The following is a 23771-nucleotide window of genomic DNA, read 5'->3' as shown; positions in this document are numbered from 1 at the left end:
GTAAACACTCCATAGGGATGTATAAGTATATATACTTTTTTGATCCCGTGAGGGAAATTTGGTCTCTGCATTTAACCCAATTGGTGAATTAGTGAAACACAAACAGCACACAGTGAACACACAGTGAGGTGAAGCACACACTAATCCCGGCGCAGTGAGCTGCCTGCTTCAACGGCGGCGCTCGGGGAGCAGTGAAGGGTTAGGTGCCTTGCTCAAGGGCACTTCAGCCGCGGCCCACTGGTCAGGGCTCGAACCGGCAACCCTCCGGTTACAAGTCCAGAGTGCTAACCAGTGGGCCACGGCTGCCCCCAATGTCATAGGGAAGCAGAAAATGACTGTAATACAGTGATACTCACTCCGGTGAAGTTTCATTTCCATACAATATGTTTTTTCCCAGATGAGACATTCTGTGAGGAACTAGAGATGTGAATCTCACTGTGAGATAAGCTACAAGGTTATTTCTGTTGATGTGATGAAAGCTAAACTAGAGCATGCTGATGTGTGGAAATGTTTCTCTCCCTCCCTCCGACACTGTGAGTTGAATCCACTGAGATGCCTGAGATGTGATGTTCTCTCTGCATATGATAAGCATGCTAGCTGTGAAGACATGCTGTAATTTTCTCACCAGTTTAGCTGCTGCTGTCAAACTAACTGCTGTCGTTATAGCTGTAGAACTGAAGAAAAGTACTGCTGTGCCTCATCTTCATCATCAGCAAGAGTGAGACCAGTCTGGCCACATAAGAGATGTTTAAACGCTTTTTCTACTTTTACTTTTGTTACTTTTGTTGGTGATCTGCTGCAGTGGGAATGGACATCTTGTCCACATTACAAGTCCATACTGCAATGGTATTTACAACCAAACCTTCTCCTTCCCAAAAACACACCATGGTACTCAATCACGGCAGTCAGAATCCAAAACTCCTGTCCAATGGCCATAAAACATACAACACAGCAGTGGATGGAAAGAAAACAAAGACAGAGCGGTTGAGTGAGGGAGAAATGAAGAAGTCAAAGCCCTGCAGATGTGCGTATGGAACACTTAGTTCCCTGCTGTGCTACGTTGTAGGCCTGTGACAGTCAGCCTAGTTTGTTTACCCACAAGGAAAATTATCCATAGACATTGTAATCAAACAAACTCACACGTCGATGCTTTCTCTTCTAGCCACCTCGGAATCATAACCATACTGTATACACAATTTTGCAAACAAATAATAATAAAAAAATACTTTGCTCTGGCATTATAGCGACTAAATCAATAGCAAAACAATCATGAACACACAGAATATATCTGAAGATACTTAACGCTGGTGTGATATATCTATAACACCAATAGATCTACACATAATATATTTTGACCTATTATGGGCCATCATGTCCTGTAAGCCCAAAGACGAGGTTTCACCTTTTCAGACACTGAGGCCCCTGCTCAGCCTCTGCGTGCGGTACAGTTAAATCACATGCTCTCTATCCAGTCCTTCCTTCTCATAAGCTCTGGCTGCTTGTGCCAGATCTGCTATGGCACAGGCCCAGTTTCAATATTGGAAACACATGAGAGGAATTACCACTGATGCAGACAGCGTGTCTTAGATTAAATGTGGGATACATTTCCACTTTATTAAGATACCTTACGATTAGCTTTTTTTTAAGGCTTAGCCATGCCAATGAAATATTGTGGCTTCTCAAGTACACTTACTGTAGCATATTCAGCGGGATAATCTGTGAGAAACATAAGTAGCTGGAAAGATTGGGTGTGAATGCTTCAGACAATTGTTTCATGCTACACTTTTTTGTAATCTTCCGATTCTGTGAAATGAGTCCGTAACAAAAAAAAAAAAACAATGCAATTTCATGTTAAATATCACTTTTCTCACACATTTTTGATGCAGCGCATATTGCAATTTCTTATAACCATACTTTGATGACAGCTATGCTGCTGTTATGACATCAATTGTGTAAAGGTTATGCTAAGATAGATATTATGATGATGATTCATGGGTGATGATTTCATGGGTGTATCCTTGGTGCTGTACCTCATATATCACAAATCCCAGTTCAAAATAAGATAGCTAACCTTTTTGAGAGACCAGAGTGATAAGAATTTTCGGGATGACTATTTTTCTCACCCTCTATTATTCCCCTGACTCCTGATTGCCAGGTCCTCTCTCTCAACCTACATCTCGTCCTCTCTCTGCTGCAGTGTTCCCTCTATTTCACCACTAGAGGGAGGGAGTACTAAACACATCAGTGGTCCTGATCACGGGTGTGTGTGTGTTTGTTTGAGTACACAATATGTCTGTGTGTGTGTGTGTGTGTGTGTGTGTGTATGTGTGTGTGTGTGTTTGTTTTTGTACACAATCTGTCTGTCTGTGTGTATTTATGTGTTTGTGTGTGTGTGTGTGTGTGTGTGTGTGTGTGTGTGTGTATGTGTATGTTACTGTAATTATGAGATGAAAGGAGGATCCCAGATGAGGATTTTGGATCCATCTCCCTCTCATCTGATTTGGGTTTGTCTGCCTCTCTATCTTGTATTGCGTAAATAATTTGTGGTCCACCCCCTGTAATTTCAGCTCACTCTAGGGGAATTACTTTTTTGTTTGCATGTTTTCACTGAAATGCTATTCACTTCAGTTCAAGGCTGAATTGTTAACCATGAGATGATTAATTCTGCTACAAACTTCAAAGCAGATGTGTCAAGCTGTCTCAGGTCTACCACCCACAGTGATCGATCACCACTGGATATATTTTTAATCTATTGAGATGTCAATAAAGTGGTTACTGTAGTTTCCATCAAACATTTGTAGAACACTAATTATGACCTCAGAGTAATTTGGGGAAAATGAGACTACCCCCCCCACACACACACACACACACACGCACACATACGGCACTCCACCACCAACAAGCTAAGCCCACAGACCCCCACCCCACCCCCACCCCCCCACCCCCCCACACACACACACACACACGCACACATACACACTCCACCACCAACATACTTGCATGCACATACCCACGCACACACACACACACACACACACACTCACTCACTCACTCCTTCCTTGCCTCTCCCACCTCCACATCCAAATGACTCACTATTTTTCCCCGGTTTCAGTATAGTGCAGAAACGCATTGGTGTTGAGGGCCAGGGGGAGTGGGATAGGGGAAGAGAGGAAGGGGAGGAGAGGAAAGGAGAGGAGAGGGGGCTGGTTAAGGCATCTAACAGACACGTTGCCAATCTCCCTCTTTGGAGAGACCCATAGTATATAAGCACGCTCTCTGCATCCTGCAGTCCATTTCATTCTCTTTGGGTCCAGTCAGCAGGGGAAGCAGAGGATGAAGCTCCTGTTCGCAACCGCCTTCGTGCTTTTTGTGCTGTCCAACTTTGATCATGCTGACTCTTCAGCCTATGATAAAATTGTGGCCCACAGCCGCATCAGGGCAAAGAAGGAGGGGTAAGGCTTTCATAATTACTAAATTATTTCCTCAGCTCTTTAGATTTTTAAAGAAAAAAGAAAGTTGATAGTTGAGGTTGACTGTCTGTGTAACCTTTCTGTAAGCTTTGTGTTCATGAGGAAATGTAGTTGACACCTATGGGATAATGCATGTTTTAAAAATGCATATACATTATTTTGAGAAATTGCATAAGAGATCCCTACTGAAGGGTTGCAGTTTGATGCAAAAAGCTTTTTTTTATATACAGTATATATATATTATACATTTTATTGTATGTTATATATTATATAACTGCATGACAGTTGCACGTGATATACTTTAAATGTACAGTTGCAGAACTAATGAATAGTAACTTTAAATATGACAATGCAACCTTATAACATTTTTCAACCAATTAGTCATGGAGACCCATAAGGGCCCACTAAAAAGAGGGATCTTCCTGCATGAAAATTAAAGGATATTACATCTGTCAGAACAAAAGACAGTATATCACCTCTTGCTGTGCTGTCATGGTAACTCCATCTTCTGTCTCCCTCCTGCCTCTCTACTTTCCAGCCCTAATGTCTGTGCTCTGCAGCAAGTCATGGGGACCAAGAAGAAGTACTTCAGCACTTGCCGTAATTGGTACCAAGGGGCCATCTGCGGAAAGAAAGCGTAAGTGGGACTCTTTTACGGCCTCCTTCGGTCGGGATGGTCTGGGATGGTCGGGCTGCCGCAAAAGGCTCTCAAGTTGAGATCGAAGGTCAAAGGTCAAATGGGAAGAATAGGGGTCACCTTATCCAACCCTCCCCAATACCCCCCCCCCCTGATAATTCCAGGTGCAAATGATGCTCCCGGATCCCAGCGAGTTGGAAAAGGCGGCATCGAGCAGATGCTATTTTCATCTACCTCTGAGGGAAGCTAGAAGAATTATAGCTCTGTCTGCCTCTCTGTGTCACTTCTGTTGGAGAGGAGAATGGCTCTATGAAGCTGTCAGTGGATTTATGGCACTGCTCTGGGCTTGGAAAAATCACTCGCACGTCCATACTCTCCACTTTAAAAAAAAGAAAAGGTGTTTCTGTGGAATCCTCAAAGGCACGGCTAATGCACAGTACATTGAGCAAAACAGGTTATTGACACACGCTGCAGCTAAACTTATTTGCCTTAAAGACTCATAAAAAAGATTGATACGGATAGTAAAGTTTTACGACCTCTATAGTACTGATTGAATATTAGTGAAAAAATTACCTTGGGTTCTGTTGAAACATGCTTGTAGGTGGAGACAGGGTAAGGTTAAAGAAAAGTGTTGAGGTGGGAATTTGTGGTGACTATGAACATGGGACATGTAGACGCAGGCTCTGAGGGAATGCTCTGTGGGCCCTCAGAAGAAAGGAGGCCTTTTGTGAGCAAAATTGTTCTCGAGGAGTGTGAAATACCCCCGGGGTGGACAAAGTTGGAGTCTTCTCTGAAGGGGTTGGTTTCTGCAACAGCCACAATGGTGAACCACTCACGCTAGACTGTATGTTTTCACTGTAATGTCTATGGCTGCGTTTCCAGTTTCCGCGGTCGGAAAGGAGGATGTTAGCACAAAAAGGGACGGCCTGTGTACCCTTGTGTAGGTCGTCACGTGAAACAGAGCGCTTTCTGGCCACAAGCAGCCCCGCAAATTATCTCTGTGTTCGATGTCCTCAAGCCTGGCTTCCTTCCAACGGCATGGCATCATTGCCCAAAGCACTGTTCCATGTTATGTGCATGTATGGCTCCACAGAGTATGCCGGCCTTTTCGTGCTGTTGTGGCGTTATTTCACTCTTGGTAGACGCTGGATGGCTGCTTTTTTTGGTTGGTTAATTCTGTGAGCTCAGCACCCCGTTGTAAAGTAGCCATGCCAAGTGGGCTGATCTGTTACCCCAGTAAGGCTTTGGCTCCTGTTAAATCATACGCTTTCATGAATATCTATGGCAACCGTTTAAACAGTCCCAGCCATGTGTAACCTGGGTTGAATGTTATTTTAGTTCTTTAGTGGGTGCAGGTGTGGAGGGATTACTCAGTGTGGCATTGTATTGTTTGAAAGTCTGAGACGGTCTCCTACTGCAAGAAGTGCTGACATTTGCTTTTCCAGCTTTCCGGCATTTCCCCAGGGAAAAAGAAAAAGGGTTTGTTCTCTGTCTCCAGATTTTCTTTCATCCTTTCTTCCATGCATGGGAGTATGTGTTAAGGTGTGTCATATAACGCCCTGCCAAACTGTCTGGAGCGCAGCTGAACCTATGTGACCTTGTCTCATTCACCCCTGCAGCCCCTTCCAAACCTTGACCTCCCCCAGTGTCTCCCTCCTGCCCTTCGAAGCCCCAGGCCGAGGCAGACACACTGACAGTGAGTCATCAACCGCTCACCTGTGCTCCTTAACAGAATGCCCTGCCCCCAAAAAAAAAAAAAAATGAGTGCCAACTGTAATGGCTTTGAACATTTCAACTAAACTCTCGGTTGTTTTTGCTCCCTGCTTTTGCTGGAAGCCTTAGCGGATTTCCATTTGGTACCTCATCCAACCTCCAGCCCCCACCCCCACTACCCTCAGGTCACCCCCGCCTCTGCTCCTCGGTTTCCTTCCTCCGTCGCAACTTACAGCTCCAGCCCGTCTGGACCAATGCATCCTCAGGCGCGTTTGTATCCAAATGTGCTCTGTGCAAGGCCGCATATGGAAACGTTTGTTGTGGAGGCTTCCCAGGACTCCTAACCCACTGACTCCACCACCCCCTCTCCCACGTCCTTCCAACCACACACCCCTTACCCTGACCCTCAACCACCGCCAACCCCCCTTACCCAACCCCACCCCTCCCCAACACACACACACACACACACACACACACACACACACACACATACAATCTCTCCATCCAGACACATGAGTCATACTTGTGGTAGCTGCTGTTCCCCTGCTCAGTCGCTACCATGTTTAGAGAGGAAACTGTTCAGAACAATATCACATCATCTGCTTAGTGTTATGAGAAGCAATGGTCCTAAATCTTTAAGTCTCCACTTCACTAAAAGCAAACTCAACCCTTATTTACAGTAATAAACCTGACATATGCAAATGCATCATTAATGGTTTATTCTGTCTGCACTGAATTATTCACATAAGATCAGCCATAGGCTAAAACAGAATATCCTGGCACAACACCAGTGGATTTTTCCAGACCCTTAAAATTCTCCCTGTGGTGTTGAACAATGCTGAAAGATTTTTTTTTTTAAACTCCTTTCACTTGTATATATTCTGACCATATTAACAATAGGCAGCCTTGTCGGAGTTGAAACAGTGGCTCAGAACCTGTAAACCTGTTTTTACAGGCTGTTGGCCATGTGGTAATGCTTACACTCCAATGCTTATGAAAAGGCACTTATCACCAGTTTATTGTGTGAAGTTGATTAATGGCCACAGAGGAAATCACAATTAATGTCTGGTGTTTTCAGTTATACCTGCCAACAGCCTGGATCCTGACATAAAAAGGAGTCAACCTGAATATGATTTAGCTATTAGCCTTTTGTTTGGCAAAAGTACTTGTAATGCTAATTGCAGTTTAATTAATATTTCCCATAATAATTAATTATATATATTTTGTTTTAAAGCATTGGTTTTCCTAAAGATTTTCCTATTTCTGAATTAATAGTTGAATTCATTTATAAGCTATTTATAGAACTGCTTTGGGAAAAAACATATCAGTCTCTTCAAACGGCTACTATTATGTTTTACTCAAGGCTCCAAAAATAAAGCCTTGTGGTGTAATGATTGAGCTTTAAAGATGAAGCCCTGTTTTGCTTTATGTAATAATTTTGCAGTGGTAACATAAATCTTGCGGTTTTCGGGTGCAAAACCTTTGGCCCACAAGCGCTGTTTATGTAAGCAGACAAATGATGAAAGCCATATGGGAAAACTATCTGGTCAGAACCGCAAGGGAGTCAATAATGTCCACTTTGCTGATTCATGGGATGGCAGAGGCAACCATCTACAAACTAAAGCAACTGGCTAATCTGGTGTAGTCTGAATCTTGTATAGTCTGAGGTCTTTTTTGCTTGAGACCGCATGACTGGCCGCAGCTGAGTTGAGGTGGCCATCAAAGAGCAGCAGTGGCCACCATAACCATATCAAACATGGGATTATATTGACATTGAACATAAACTGTTCTGACTGATGACTGTGTTTGTTTTGTCTCCTGCAGGACCGTGCTGTATGAGTGCTGCCCGGGCTACATGAAGCTGGATGGCATGCGTGGATGTCCTGCAGGTGTGATTTTATGCTGCATTCTATGTCTAATAATTAGACTTATTGAAGACGTCTTATTAAGTATCAGTTCTGACTAAATGTATGCATGTTATGCTGTTGGTGAGTTGTGGACACCACTCTTCATTTATGTTACATGTCCTTATGTTCCGTGTACTGCTAAAACAGGGTTATGATTAGGTTTATGGTTAAGTTTAATTATGTGTAATTGTGAGTACTTACACAAAACTGTTTCTTACATACATGTACAACTATGTATGTTACATCTATGTATCACTCAGTAAACTGTAAAATGTCAAAACATATAAAGTGAGAATCATGTGTTACATGTTCCAAATGATTGTAAGTAATGCAAATCAATGAGAAATATGTTTCCTCCTCAGTGATGCCAATTGATAACGTGTACGGCACTCTTGGATTGGTGAAGGCTATTACCACCCAAGACTACTCGGACCGTTCCCAACTAAGGGAAGAGATTGAGGGAACTGGATCCTACACATTCTTCGCCCCCAGCAACGAGGCTTGGGATCTTCTGGAGCCAGTAAAAACATGTCTCTTGTCAAATTTGTATTTATATATTCAACCATAACAAGGAGATTATTTTGATGATATCTTTCTGTCTGTCTTTTCTCTCACAGGAAATAAGAAATTCACTGGTTAGCAATGTTAACATCGAGTTGTACAATGCCCTGCACTATCACATGATCAACAAACGTCTGCTGACTAAGGATCTGAAGAACGGCATGATAGTCCCCTCCATGTACAACGACCTCAACCTGCAGATAAACCACTACCCCAATGGGGTAAGGGCTATGCCAGAGCTGCACCACTGATATCCAAATGGTCTGAAACTAAGTGTATTGAAATGTTGTGGTGCAAAAAAGGCAACCATTTTCTCTGCTCTCGATATCAGATTGTCACAGTGAACTGCGCCAGGATCATCCATGGCAACCAGGTGGCCACAAACGGCGTGGTGCACGTCATTGACCGTGTCATCACAGCTGTGGGAAGGACCATCCAGGACGTGATCGAGACAGAGGATGACCTCAGCTCCCTGATGGTGAGGGAAGCGAATTGACAACCATGGCTCAAAAAACACTATTAGCTGATATCCTGTCCCATCCATACACATCTATGCATTCTGCCGAGATGATATCCTCAGAAGTCTTGGGGAGCTCCAGTGGATCTTTATGACACAACACAGATGTAGTGTATAACACTTACTAACATTCAACTACTAGTTGCCATTTCCTGCACACATTAAAAATCCTCGTATTTCTCGCAGAACAAGTAATAGCCATTGTGGTATTGTAGTTGTATAAGTGTAGGTTAGGCTGGTTCTACTGTTTGATAGTGTCCATGCTGCCTGACATTCACATCTCTGTCTGACACCTAGACTGCCGCCTCTGCCTCTGGTCTGCTGGACAAACTGGGCGAGCCCGGACACTACACCATGTTCGCCCCGACAAACGAAGCCTTCGACAAAATCAACAGCGACATTCTGGAGAGGATCATGGGAGACCAGACTGCTCTCCAAGGTAAACGCAGTGGCCCGCGGAAATAGGGCCTCAGGGCCTCTGTGGAATGCCTTCAACAAATAAGAAAGCCAAAGCGCACATATGGGGACAATAAGTCAAGAATAGGAACCGAGTATAGGAACCGAATTCAGAGGTTATATTGGTGACAGGCGACACAGTAAGTCCTAGGAGCTTTGAGGAGCTCAGAAACATGAAGGCTCCGGAAAACGCCGGTTTCAGTGTGTCTGCCACCCAAGGTATTTTATAAATACAGTCAGAGTCAACCAAAAACACAGTTTGTAAATGTATATTCTTTTAAGGATTTTGATTTGAAAAAGATGAGAGAAGACACTGTAAGCTTCAAGATGGGTTTCAAGCTCTCAGACAGTTGGAAAACATTCCACCAACCACAGTGTAGAGATAATGAAAAGGAGGCTTAGATTTCAGCGATTATTTCACAGAAGATCTCCTGAATTTGCATTTGGACTAACAGCGTTTGCCCATAATTTCACAAAGTCTCAGTATCACAAGTATAATGAAGATTCAGGTTACACTGAGGCAAATCTCTCCTCAAATGGAGTGCTTGAGACATGTCTTTGTAAGGGCAGAAAAAGGCCACGCTTCAGGGTGCTTTTGATAGAAATCAACAGATCTTGTAAATTGAGCATCCTCGCACCTAAATTACACCCAACACACCTTGGCAGGGAGCGAGGGCATGAAGCAGCTGCCTCATTTACAAACCAGTGAGAACTGGCACAAATTCAAGCCTCAGCCATTTTATGAGGCCCACATTTGCCTTTTACTGCCAGATCAGACCACTTCATTTGAAGAGAAATGACTCGAATCTGCCACAAGGATTGCTCAGGAAGGGCCCGTTGGGATCCGAGGGATATGAGGGTTATTAGGTTCATAAACACACTGTTGCAACATTGTAAAATTCCATGCACACGTTATCGTCCTCAGCAGCTCACCCCGTTATCTGTAAATGTGTTTAGGAGTAGCATGAGTTCCTGTTAATGGACTATCCATCATGTAATCTTCATGAAATTCCTACGGTCTAAACAAGTACGTGTCATGTACACATATACATGCAGCGGTCCTTTATAGTATCACATTCACGCTGTGTTGCTCTTGAATCTGAATTAAATGACAGCTTCCTTCTCCACCACGAATGTCACAAAGTGCAATGAGCTGGAAGTGAAGTCAGCCAGAAGGATTCATTTCAGGTGTAATCATCGTTTCCCCTCTTTGGTTGCCCCCGGCAGCCCTGCTCAACTTCCACCTGCTGAACACACTGCAATGCTCCGAGGCCATCATGTCAGGGGCCTCCTACGAGACCCTTGAGGGCACCAACATCGAGATTGGCTGCGACGGCGACAGCGTGACCGTGAACGGCGTCAAGATGGTCCTGAAGAAGGACATTGTGACCAGCAATGGTGTTGTTCATCTTATTGATCAGGTCCTCATGCCAGACTCAGGTTAGTGTTGACTCAATTTAGATTGATTTGGCAAATTCAAAATGCTTTGTAAAATATGTTGTGTTAAGCAGATGGCAAATGTATTTGAATTTATAGCTGTGTAGGCATTGTTTAAAATTTAGAAATGTACATGCTTAAAGGGCTTTTAAACTAATAGGACATGTCCTTAACCCTTAAAGGTGTAGGTTTTTGAACGTTCTAAATTCCGCAACAATTGAAGGTTCTAAAATTCTATGTTGAATTCAATGAACCCAGATATTCTTTAGAACGTTAATTTCCCAACATTCCCGTCACACCGGTGTGACGGTACTCCTTTAAGGGTTAAACTAATAGGACATGTCCTTAATCCTTTAAGCTAAACAGGTGGTGGAGCTGGTGGGCGCCTCCCAGTCGACATTTGGCGACATGCTGTTTGAGTTGGGTCTGGCCGCATCCATGAGACCTCAGGCCGAGTACACACTTCTGGCTCCCATGAATAAAGCCTTTACCGGTGAGTCACTCATCTGTCCTGTCCCAAGCAAGGCGTTCTCTCCTCCTGCTTCCTCCAACAGCAGGTGTGCAAATATTCCACGCACAACGCTGTTGAGCTTGTCAAAGGCATCAGGTGTTTCCTGTCCAGTGATGACACATGGACAGGTCCTCGGGTCCTGGAAGTGTGAAAGAGGTCCCCAGTGGTGATCTTTTACGGTGTTGGTTCAACCCCCCACAAGCCAAATCTTTACGGTGCAAATGAATCCTTCTGGGATATCCCCCAGATCGCACAATGACCACCCAACAAGCCAGAAGTCATGCTGTTGTGATTCATGAAAAAATAATTCACTGATTTATGGCCTGAGGAGAAGTTGCTTCAAGCTACAGCTCAGTATATACTGCCTAGGTCAACATAGGAGTTAACAACATGTCTGACCTTTGTCTGCCTGTCTGCTCTCAAATAGCTGTTCAGCTTGCATCAATGGCTGACAAAGTTTGCTTTTTAACCCTCAGACGAGATTATGGGCATGGACCAGCGCCTGCTGAAGATCATCCTAGAGAACCACGTTCTGAAGGAGAAGATTGTGCTCAGCCAGCTGTACAACGGCCAGCTTTTGGAGACCATCTCCGGAAAGTTCCTCAGGGTGTTCATCTACAGAACTGTAAGCTTTCAAAGTTACCATGGACAATGAGCAAAAAAAGCCCTTAGGCCAGCTTTCAACATCATCCCACTTAATGCTTAAATACACTCAATAACAGCTAATAGATGGGGTGTGTGAGCGGACAGGTTGTGATTGATGGATGTGACGTGCACATATATCTTCTTGTGTACTTTATGGTGTGTGTCTGGCAGGCTGTCTGCATTGAGAATTCCTGTCTGGTGAGAGGCAGTAAGGAGGGAAGCAACGGGGCCCTTCACCTTATGGCTGCCTTCCTCAAGCCTGCAGAGTCATCCATGTACAAGATCCTCTACGACAACGGAAACTTCAAGTACGGGAATAAGGCCACAAAGGTCTTAAATAAGCCTCTTGGGTCACACTTTATTTTAGCGAACACATGTTAGCCATTAATACATAACTAATATGTGTATGTACATGTATTAGTGCTCAAGAAGGTCTGTATTAAGCACCGTTGCACATTTATTAGGTCTTTATTGAACAATTTCTTATTCTTAATCAGTAGGTAATTTATTCTTGATAAAAGTTTATAAACTCGCTTATAAATTCGCTGTCTGATTATGTGACTTATAGTGACAGAATAATAACATAATATAGAAGACTATACATTTTCTATTTTGATCCATAGTACATATTCATAACCTTAGATTTAGACCAATGAGTTGCTTATTCAGAATTTACCAAGAAAAAATTACCTATTGAGTAAGAATGGGAAATTGTTGAATAAAGACCTAATACATGTGCAATGATGCTCAATACATACCTTATTGAGCTCTAATACATACACATATTAGTTAGGTATTAATGACTAACATATGTTTGCTAAAATAAAGTGTAACCGAAGAGAACAAAACTTGATTTGTAGTAAATGTTGTCATGGTAATAAGAGAACGGTGTTTATGTTGGCAGGATATTCCTGAACCTGATGGAGGTTGCAGGCTTGACTGATTTGCTGAAGCAGGAGGGAGACTTCACCTTGTTTGCCCCGACTGACGAAGCCTTTGCTGGCCTGAGCCAACGTGACATTGACATGCTGACAAGTATGTCAACACCTCTATTATTCTTTTGTTCCATTATATTCGTGTTTACAGAAATATAACCATGTTAGTGTTGGACTATTAAAAACAGGTCTTTATTACCTGATATTGACCTTTGAAGAAGATAACTTAAGTCATTCTCTCTCTTGGTTAGGGGACACTGATGCCCTGCGTACAATCCTGCTCTACCACATCAGCAATGGCGTCTTCATCGGTGGTGGACTGGAGACTGGTGTCACCAACCTCTTTAAGACACTGCAGGGAAATAACCTGAAGGTTATGCTTGTACGTACAGAGAAAAAAGTACAGGGTACTATTTCTATATCAGTTTGAAGTCAAACAGTTCCTTCATACAAACGGCAATAATATATAATGCCCTGCAGACAGTATAAACTTCAACTGAGTATTAAGGCCACGCTGAAGATAAGAAATTCAGAGGTTTTGAGAAAAGAGTCATTATATTACAAGAACAAAGATGAAATGTTACGAAAAAATAATAGTATTAGATAAAAGTCAAAATGTTATGATGATAAGGTCATAATAATGTTATGAGATAAAATTTAAAATGTTACAAGCTAAAAGTTGTAATGTTACAAGAAAAAAAAGTCATAAAATGATGCGATAAAATTTGAAATACCTCATCTTTTGGCACATCAGCACCATGTTATCGTAAGCATAAGGACTTTAAAAGGATTTTGCAAGAAGCTGTTCAGACGAAAGAACCACATGGACTGGGAATAAATTGCCACTTTTGTGGAGGAGGAATTGGCAAGAAGTGGTTCACTGCAGAGCTATCACTGGTTGCATCACCGTGCAATCCAAAGGTGGTTTGGAGCTTCACAAGAAACAATTCCCTTGATCATTAAGATCCTAGATCCAGAAGAAGTAGGACACCAGCGAGCATGACATCAACATCGAAAGTACTACAGCAGGGGCGTTCTTGTAGTAGCCTCCTCATCACCATTGGTTATATTTAGACTTTAATCTCATAACATTTGGACTTTTCCTCTTTATTTTATGACTTTATTCTAGTTACATTTCAACTTTTATCTCATAACATTTTTACTTTTAACTCATAATGTTATGACTTCATTCTCATAATATTTCAACTTCTATCTTGTAATATTATGACTTTACAGTATTATCAAAATCTTTTTTCTTCAACATGATTCTAATATTCCATTGTATTAATCTTACTCTACCTTTTACTAAAAAGTCTGTGTGTTTCTGCTGTATGTCCTGCATGAACCCAACACTGAGGATTTCCTTTGTGCAACACTGTGGTCTCTGCCATGTATTGCATTTACAATGCTCCGGCTCGCCTGCAGAGGATGTCTGACAGTCCATCCTGGAAAAGAGATTAAAAACAAAAATTACGCCATGCATTTGAGGCGAGGACTTCCCCCTCCCACGTACATATCTGTTCCTTCTCACAGGAGAACTGTAGAGAGCATGTAAAGATGTGTGCCGCAGCTGTTTTTAAATTTTCATCTGGTGCAGACAAGCAGTGCAGAACCGTGACAGGGCACACCAGGTTGCAGTAAAAGCTGGCTTATGTTATTTCCACAGCCGAGGAGGCGGCCAGCTGTTTAATTAATTTCAGAACAAGAGGACAGAATGAATCTGTTGTTTCTCTGGTGATGAGATAGACAAGTGAATGGCTGGAGGAAGTACAACAATTTCCTCTGGTTGTCCTTCTGTGCATTTATCACCCAAGCAATGTCTTAAATGGGATTAAGGAAAATTTGTCAAATCAGCAAACACATTCGGTTCCTGTTTAAGATTTTCTGTGGCGTAGGTACTACAGGCTGCCAAATTGTTGTTGATACTCCCACAAGAGGTATAAATGTCAGATCCTCTGATGTTGTCTTTGTGTTGACACCTTTTCATCCAGGTGAACAACAGTATGCAGGTGAACACCGTCAAGGTTCCGGAGTCTGACATTATGGCCACCAATGGAGTCGTTCACTTTGTTAAGAGCCTTCTGTACCCTGGAGGTATTTATGTCCTTTCATCCATTCTCTGCAAATATTCCTGTCTTTAAAGGAGAATTTCCGGTGATGTTTCACATAGATCTTTGTTTCTCGAGGTCACCGAGTATTGCCGGTATGAACAAAATAAATTTAAAACAATCAGTTCTACCTAGCTAGAGTTGCTGCAGTCAATAGCTTGTCAACTACAGTGTTATACTCTGGGGGCATGAACATGGGGTTCATGAACATGCCCAACACTGTAGCTGCCTGGTTGCTCTAGCTGTTGGCTGCAGCAACTCGAGCTAAGTAGAACCGATTGTTCTCATTTTTTTTTTCGTACCGACAGTTGTATTTTGCCACCATGTCTGTCACCGTTGCACTCTGCCAGATGATTTCACTCAAAACTTTTATCACCAACTTCAAAAACATTGCAAGATTTCAAATCCAGATGCTGTTAATCTTATCCAAGAATGTTCAGGAAAAAAGCACACAATGTACAGACAGACTACAGAGGTCTCTAACACTGTCTTTTGTGCTCTCCCTCTGAAGAGACGCCAGTTGGAAGCCAGGACCTGTTAACGCTACTGAGGAGGATCATTAAGTACATTGAGATCAGGGTATGATATCTAGGCATGCCTACACAACCATCTCACACGAAGGAGAAGCAAGCACTGGGCTGGAGGCTCTGATGCAACCTAATGATTAAACAAGGCCAGGCATGAACTGGGGTCGGAAATGGCAACGTAATCATTTTCTACGGAAAGTCATTAAACTCCTCTCCCTTTCCCTATCTTTCTCTGTTCCAATGCAGTATGTGCCTGGATACAGATACCAGGAGATTCCACTGACGTTTATGAGTATGTTTATGAATAATTACTATCATTACATAACAGGAAAACAAAACCTGAAGGGAATTTGATGTTAATGGTCCATGCTTTTTTTTTCTGCAGAGAGGACCATTACTCGTGTTATCGAAAGAGGTAATGTTACACAGAATACCATTTTTGCTTAAATGCATTGTACTGTACATGAAGATATTAGACAAAAAAAATAAAGAAAATATATTGTGTCTTGTGATGGAAGTGTAATGTATTCTGAAATGCTCTCCTCATTTAAAAAAAAAAAAAAACACGTTTGCCTCTTCAGAGCCTGAGGTCACCAAAATCACCAGGGTGATTGAGGGTGAACCCACATTCACCAAAGTTACAAGAGTCATCGAAGGGGAGCCCAAATTCACCAAAGTTACCAGAGTCATTGAAGGACAGCCCTCCATCACAAAGGTCACACGTGTTATTGAGGGTGAACCAACCATGACAAGGGTTGTTGTCTCAGGTACTTGACAAAACTACAGCTAAATATACATATCAGTATAACAGCTAACATATACAAAATATTCATTGGTCCATTCATTGGTCCATTCAGTTCATGAAACAGCAAATATCTGTTTCATGCAAACAAAATGATAAACACACAAAAGTGGAACATTTACTAATGTAGTGCATTTGTCTTTGGCAGGTTCTGATGTAGATGCAGGAAGTAAGTAACATAAAATGATTTTAGTTGGTATGTGTGATCTCTGTGTGATAATGGCCATAATCACCTATCTACTAGCTCCATCCACAAATATCTAAGTGACATGATGTACTGTATTTAAAATGGCAGGTAACCATTAGACACAAAACAGGTAATTATTTCATCCATTCATTTGCGTTCTTCCTGTTCCTTTTTGTGTGCAGGTTTCGACTTCTCCAGCATCTCAAACCTCGAGGGTAATTCCCAGCTGACCGACGCAGAATCAGACAGACTCAGCAAGATGATTCAAGGTCCGACTCGCTTCTGAATCTCTGTGTGTGTTTCTCTGGATTGTTGTGACAGAACTAATTCATGCATTGGTAACTTTACTTTGTCCATATGTTTATTGCAGCGGGATCAGGCGTGAGGCGTGTTCCTAGCAGAAGAGTTCAGAGTAAGTAATATATATATAAGTAAATCAAAATATGATAAATAAGCAAGCTATGCTGATAATACTGTAATCAAGCTATATAAAAAAGCTATACTGTAATCAAGTTCACCAACTTCCATTTAATTTACATTTCACTGTAAAGTTGTATCAATATATATATATATATATAGAACAGTATATTAAAAGTCTATATTGAAACAATCACTGATTGTACTTATTGCATGTTCTCTGTCTTCAGGTGGAACCAGAAGAAGAACCAGACTGGCTGAGCCCCAGGCGTCAGTGTAAGGAGTGCAAGGACAATCTGGCCAAGCAAATCCTGGGAAAAAAAAATGACTTCAGCTAGCTGAAGTGAATATCTGCATCCCCGCAGGCAAAAGGGCTTGCAGATCGAACTTGTTTAATTGACCTAAAAATCGGATTAATTGTGTTCAATTTAATGTGAATGCTGAAAGTGGTTCAAAAGTGGTTTGGTTCCATCAAGTTGTCCAAGTGGTATGTAAATATTGTAAACTGGTCCACTGAGGTTTTGCAAATGGGGAAAGACTGTTCTGATCACCAAGAATAGACGGATCACTATTGTCAAAGACTATCAGTAGAAGTCCGGCTAGGATATACCTCTGCATGGTTTATGGTGCTATTTCGTTGGGAAAAAATGCTTAAGATAATTATTGGGTACATTTTGTTTTGTTGGAAATCCTTGACTTTTGCCAAGTTTTGCCCCATTATCTTATTTTCCCCAATAGTTGGGCTTTCTGCATCCTTTTCTACAGCTGAGGTGTCTATACAAATGGTCCCTGTGAAGACTGCATTTCAACGTTTCCATTATGTTGTTGTTGTTGTTGCTGTTATCTTGATGTACACAGCCACACAACATGTGTTAACAGTTTTGTTCCAATGTTCACAAAGTGCCCAATAAAACATGTCCCTTGTTTGAGCTCCGTCAGTAGCTGCTCACACTCTTTCTTTTCTTTGGGTTATGCAATTCACACTGATGGGCCTGTGTTCAAAGCAGAAGGCTCTGTGGCAAGGGTGCTTTTGGATCACTTGTCATAACACGCGCTTCAAAGGACTCCCCCAGTGATTCCCCCACTGTATAAACTGTGAGGATAGCATAAATGTTTTCATTCACGGTCTGGATCATGTTAATTCCCTGTCATCCAACCATGTCATACAATCTGTATAGCTGAATATTATTCTTGTTTTAGACTTTATTTACAAATGGTGGAATGAAATTAACAATCAGAAATACCACTTCTTGCCTGGGCGCTTTCCAAGAGACACAATTTACTACAGTTTTAGCCTGGCCAAGGAAAATGTTCATTCAGATTAAGAGTCTGGTTTACACATGGCCTGTGAAAATGCAATCAAATCAGCAATCCAGTTTTATTTGATGCGGAAAATATAAATTTATCAAACTACAAATGAAGATACATCACTGACAAACTCTACAAAACACTGCAAATACTACAGATGCATGTCCATCACTTGAGATATCAGAATGCACACACATTCTGCTCACAAAAGTGAAGGATTCTTCTAGAACTCCGTGTTGAGCAAAGAATTAATTAAGTTCATGCCATGGGTTATATTCCTGAGGGTATAATGTGAAAGATCTGCCTTTGGTCTGATGCATTCTGTCAGCACATTGCAAACTACATAACAGCAAAGGCTATTAAAACTCACCAGCTTCAGTGTCAGTTCAAAAGTCTTAAGAGGGTTCAAGCAGCTTTTGCTTAGATGTCTATGGACATAATTTAAAACAAAACAATCTTTAACAAAACAATGACATCAAAGTTCAAGCAGACTTTGCATCTGTGGACAGACAGCTTTCTGGGTTGGGCCAAAGTTCTTTCATTTGGTTTTCCATGTCAACAAAGGAAATATGTTGTCCAAGGATATCTGTTATGTTGACAGAACACAGTTTATTTCGTCTGCAAAGTGGAAAGCACATTCAGGCATTTGTCTACAAAATGGAAAGCCCAACAGACATTTTAGTGCACATGAAGCATGCTTTTTGTTTTCCCAAAAGGAAATTTCACAGTATAGGCCTTAACGCCTTTTGTAGCACTGACTCCCTTCTGTGTTTGAAAAAAGGTCTGTTGATGATTGACGCTCCATATAAAAGAGCCTGCCATTGCCAATAGCATTGGCCATGGCTTTTAGAAAATTGTTTTCTTCTTTCATTTGGAACAACCTACTGTACCTTACTCCCATTAGCTAGAATCTACTACTACCGGTACTAATACTACACGAGACTATTGCATAAAGAGGGTTGACAACAACTGCTACAGCTGTTGATGAACACTTAACAGCCTTTTGACTTCCCCATTAACCCTGGGTTCAATCCATAAGGATGTACAGTAGATGAGACAAGACACAATCAACCTATACATCTGGTACTTTTACAGGCATCTACAACCAAGCTGCTACCTCTTTCTTGATGTGCACTGCATGGGCTCTCCGAGGTCAGCCAATAGCCTACCTCTCCAGAGAAGTTAATGACACTTTGCTGTGTAGACATTTTAATCATAAACAGCTGAATCCAATAATATAGTGACTATAGTGAATAATATTGTCCAGACAGTTATGGAGCAACGATCAGGAGCTTCTTATTTGCTCCTGGCAGGAGACTTGCTAATAGGAGTCATGACTAGGAGTAACAGAACGCAAAGCCTTTGAGATTGTTTGGCAGAAAGACAGATTTGTTATCAGATAGTTAGACACTGCACAGTAGAACAGTACGCAATAGATGACAGTATGTTATGGAAGGCTGTAGATTCCTAGAGTTGAAGCCTGTTATCTTGAGATGATTAAATAATTATCTTGCTCTCTCAAGATAACAAAGTTTGTTTTCTTAAGATATTTAGATAATTATCTTCTCATCTTGACATAACAAAGCGTTTTCTTGAGGTTTGTTATACTCGAAAGACAGAGAAAGACTGTTAGTGTCACATACAATAATTTATTGGAGAAACAGGGACAGACTTGAAGAGACACTGGAGGAGTGATATTTAAACCGGTACACACAGGGAAACACTACATCACAACAAATGGTGATTTAACCTCACTACCAAAATTTTGGGCCTAGTCCAACCAATAAGTGGGCTGCACCAACATGGCAACACTGCACAGTTACAAAAAAACACAAACAAGGACAGACATAACATTGACACTAGCACAAAAACAGGACACACAACACAACAAAACAGCTGCGCCTGTCCTGACATTAAGCTCGGGAGGAAGGCAGGCCCGAGAGGCCAGCCAGCAAAGCAATCATTCACAAAAAGGCCCTCTGTCAGGTGACATCAATCTACCCTTTTTGTAGCCACTAGGGCAGGTTAATTATGGCTCCCCCATTGTTTACATGTGTTCAATGAATGGAAGTCAATGGAGCCATAAACCGTTAATAGAGGTGACCAAAGAATTTATCCGGATAGCGTGAGTGCGGTGCTGGTAGGGGGACAGTTGGTAAGTGTTCTTAAGGCTAGCTTTACACGACAACGATCTGAACACAATCCGCAAAAGTGGCGTTGCGTTCCCACTTTTTATTTCGCGTTTAGACGAGCGTCTTTGGGTGGAAATCTGCATGCACACGGTGACGCAAAAGTGTGTGAAATAGTATGCATGCCAGGTGGCTAGGTGGTACTGTGAAACACTGCCATACAACAACACCAAGAGCGCACGCGTTGAAACTTCCTTCTACTTCTCTCCGTAGTAGTGCTTCACATCCCAGAGTTCTGTTTTCCCAAGGCGCCTGCCTGTATGTGAACCAGACGTGAAGGGTAATGTGTTTCTTTTTAATAAACTGCCTGTACACTTACAAGGTTCTCAATGCTTCGGTTTACATGTAGAGACACTCATTATGCTACTGAAAGGACTCCTGAATAGCTATCATAAGCAGCTAAGGCAACTTGAATATCCGACTGATGGAAATAATCGTGTTGTTGTTTGGCTGTACTGCACATGGATATTACGTCACCGCGTATGCAAGGATAGCCATCGTGAGCAGCTCAGAGCACACTTTTGCGTTTTCAACCCTTTAAACGTCCCACATACTCGACGCACCCGACCAGTAGCGCGACAATGTGACGTTACAGAAGCGCCGTAACCATTTATACTCGCGCTGGTGGTCGCAACACTAGTTGCAATATTCTCCTGAACAGAGGTGTCGCTGTTAGACGGGAACGCGACGGTGGAGCGTCTTTAAGATTTCCACTCTGGAGGGTGGGTTCATTTTTTTGCGTTTTTAAACCCCCAAAACGTTGTCGCCGTCTAAACGAAAGGCACATCTGATAAAATATTTTGTTGGTTTCACCCGGGAGCGTTGTTGGGTATTTCCCAGAATTGGGGCCTATTTCTGTCCACAGGGTGTAATTCTATTAAAAACACATTAAATCTAATAATGTTTAGCATCACTAATTAGTATAAAGAAAAACAAGCCTAGACTTTTTTAATGGTTGCTCCTACTCATGATTTAGACACATTTTATTGGTGTTTTATGGTACAATATCAGTGTTTTGGTGTTGTCCACAACCAGAGTTTTCACATATTGTGCCATATCTCAAACATTATTTATCAAAAATGAATTAAAAAAATCATGCATATGAAATAAATGTTACCTGAACTAATGAACTGCATGCACACATTATGCATATATATGCATTTCCTGTTTTATTTTGCTTAATGTTTACCTGTCCCATGGTTTAGCCGTCATTACCAGCACACTCTACATAAAGGCACTTTGCTACTGTTTTTCATCAAAAAAATGTTGGTAACCATGGTCACCTAATATCACAGTGGAATACATGGGTGTCAAGCAGAAAGATTGATGCCTTGATGTCCAGAAACATAAGAAAATCTACTCTTTATCCCTCGTTTTGGGCATTTACACTTATTATGTGTCATTACCATACGCATTGTATTTCTGTATTTTTGAATATTCCTGACATTTTAAAATTACTTTAATAGTTTAAATGATGTACATTACATGTAGAAAGCTAGCTACACTTGCATGGTGATCATTTTTACTTCTTAGGGTAGTTTTTCGGTATAAATGTCATCACCAACACAGTCATTACCAGCACATTATAGCTTGAAATGTAGTGGTAATGACGACTGTGTTGGTGATGACATGATACATTTAAAGTACTATTTTTAAAATAAATACGTTTTTTTTTCCACAAAGTCAGTTCAACTTGGGTTTCTAAATTATAAACATTTAATTGCAATAGATTACGATCAGTGATTTGTCATCACCGCAACAAATGTCATTACCAGAACTGCAATGTCATCACCATCACCATGCATATTTTTGCCAATAGAATATGTATAAATTACAATAAATTACATTAATTAGATATTTTTGACAATGTTGGACAGTCTAAATTGCCACTGGATGAAAACAGATATGATATATGGCATTTATTTCAAATAAATGAAATTCCAAGCCAGGGTTGAGTGAAAAAATAAAAAAATAAGATACTTAAACGACTATAATTCATGTTGTAAGTAAAATTCAACAATTCTAATAAGTTCAAGATAAAATAGACTTCATGTGAAACCATAATTGATCATTGATTGATCATTGATTGACCATTTCATCTTTAAAATGTACATATTAGATAATGTGATGGTAATGACATTTACCTGAAAAATGACAAAAAAACATAAATTCCCTTATATTGTGGTCTCAACCAAGCTCACAAGGTTACTCCTATCAAAATGACTGATAACTTGTTGCATACCAATTAGTAAAAGTTTGAATTTTATTTTGCAAAATTTCAGTAACCCAAATAGGCCCGAAATCTGAGAAATATTGTGTAAAACCGGCCTAATAGTCTTCTGTAATAAACTCTGGGTTCGCTAACTAGGTTGTTGGTGCTTCATTGTTGGTGCTAAGCAAGCTACTGACGAGGTTTGGTGCTGTTTTGAACAATATTACTGGTTTAAAAAAAATGCTATTTGGGAAGCGTTTAGCCACTGCCCTTAGCTAATCCACTGTTTGTGATTTGGTATAGCATATACCAGGCCAATCTCTGTAGTGGTTGATTAACGAGAATGACTGTCTCCACGGCTTATTTGACGTGTTGTAATGCAGAAAAAACATCCTTGGGTCAATTTTTGCAGGAATTACACTTTAATGCCGCCAATGGTTATGCTCCACAAGAGATAGCAATTTTGGCTAACATGTGATACTCTGTGGAGTGGACCCTTTGCATCCAGAGGCACATTCATAAGGAGACTGGCTCAGATTGAACCAAAAATACAATGGGCCCTATTTTCGCAAACCGGCGCCTGCCGGAAAGCCAGAGATTATTATCCCAGCGCAACATTTATTCTTATCTTGCACGTGTCTTTTTTTGAGCAACGCGCCAAGGGGTGTGGCAATTAACGACCTAAGGAGGGGTCTTGTCTAAAAATCGCTATCCTACACTACCTAAAATGCATATGGCGAGTTGTTTATAAATATGTTATCAGTGATGATATAACAGTGATATGGGCGGGTGCACAACGCACCCTTTTCTCATTCAGGAATGCACCAGCGCACATCCATGCAAAACATTACATATATTACATGATTACAATGGGAAACATAATTAGAATAGCTAGGATTAAGATATTACGAAATACATCTCACAATGAGTAGTTATTCGCCATCATTTGCAAATTGGTAAATGTCGTTGCAAACAGAAGTTCATGAAGAACGTGAAGAAATTTTGGCACGCCTCCACTTCCCATTAACCAGATACTAGAGGTGGATTTTATCGTTCGTTCTCATGACACAGTTCACGTCGTTCAGTTTGCCAAGATTCGTTCTGAATCGTTCGTTTGTTCAGTCGCATTTCCGGTACAACATAGTTCAGCGGTGAATCATGGAATGCATGTTCTCAGCTCCTCGTTTGTGCAAACGGTCAACACAACACTGCAATTGTAGCGGCAAATATAT

At 41.3% G+C, this 23771-nt stretch overlaps 1 protein-coding gene across 1 annotated transcript; it reads left to right on the top strand.

Moving 5' to 3' along the window:
- The first annotated feature begins 3247 nt into the window (after positions 1-3247).
- Positions 3248-17768, top strand: postnb (periostin, osteoblast specific factor b). The gene is made up of 22 exons (XM_048265522.1): positions 3248-3452; positions 4009-4107; positions 7645-7709; positions 8090-8247; positions 8345-8509; positions 8620-8766; positions 9103-9244; positions 10489-10701; positions 11057-11191; positions 11686-11834; positions 12026-12162; positions 12759-12889; positions 13041-13171; positions 14781-14883; positions 15409-15476; positions 15671-15716; positions 15810-15839; positions 16006-16191; positions 16375-16395; positions 16596-16682; positions 16784-16825; positions 17061-17768. The coding sequence occupies exons 1-22, from the start codon at positions 3334-3336 to the stop codon at positions 17108-17110; spliced, it is 2424 nt and encodes an 807-aa protein (XP_048121479.1). The 5' UTR covers positions 3248-3333; the 3' UTR covers positions 17111-17768.
- The last annotated feature ends 6003 nt before the right edge of the window (positions 17769-23771 follow it).

The sequence above is a fragment of the Alosa alosa genome, chromosome 15, assembly GCF_017589495.1.
Source record: "Alosa alosa isolate M-15738 ecotype Scorff River chromosome 15, AALO_Geno_1.1, whole genome shotgun sequence".
Lineage (NCBI taxonomy): Eukaryota > Metazoa > Chordata > Actinopteri > Clupeiformes > Clupeidae > Alosa > Alosa alosa.
This window is presented reverse-complemented; position numbering and strand designations above follow the sequence as displayed.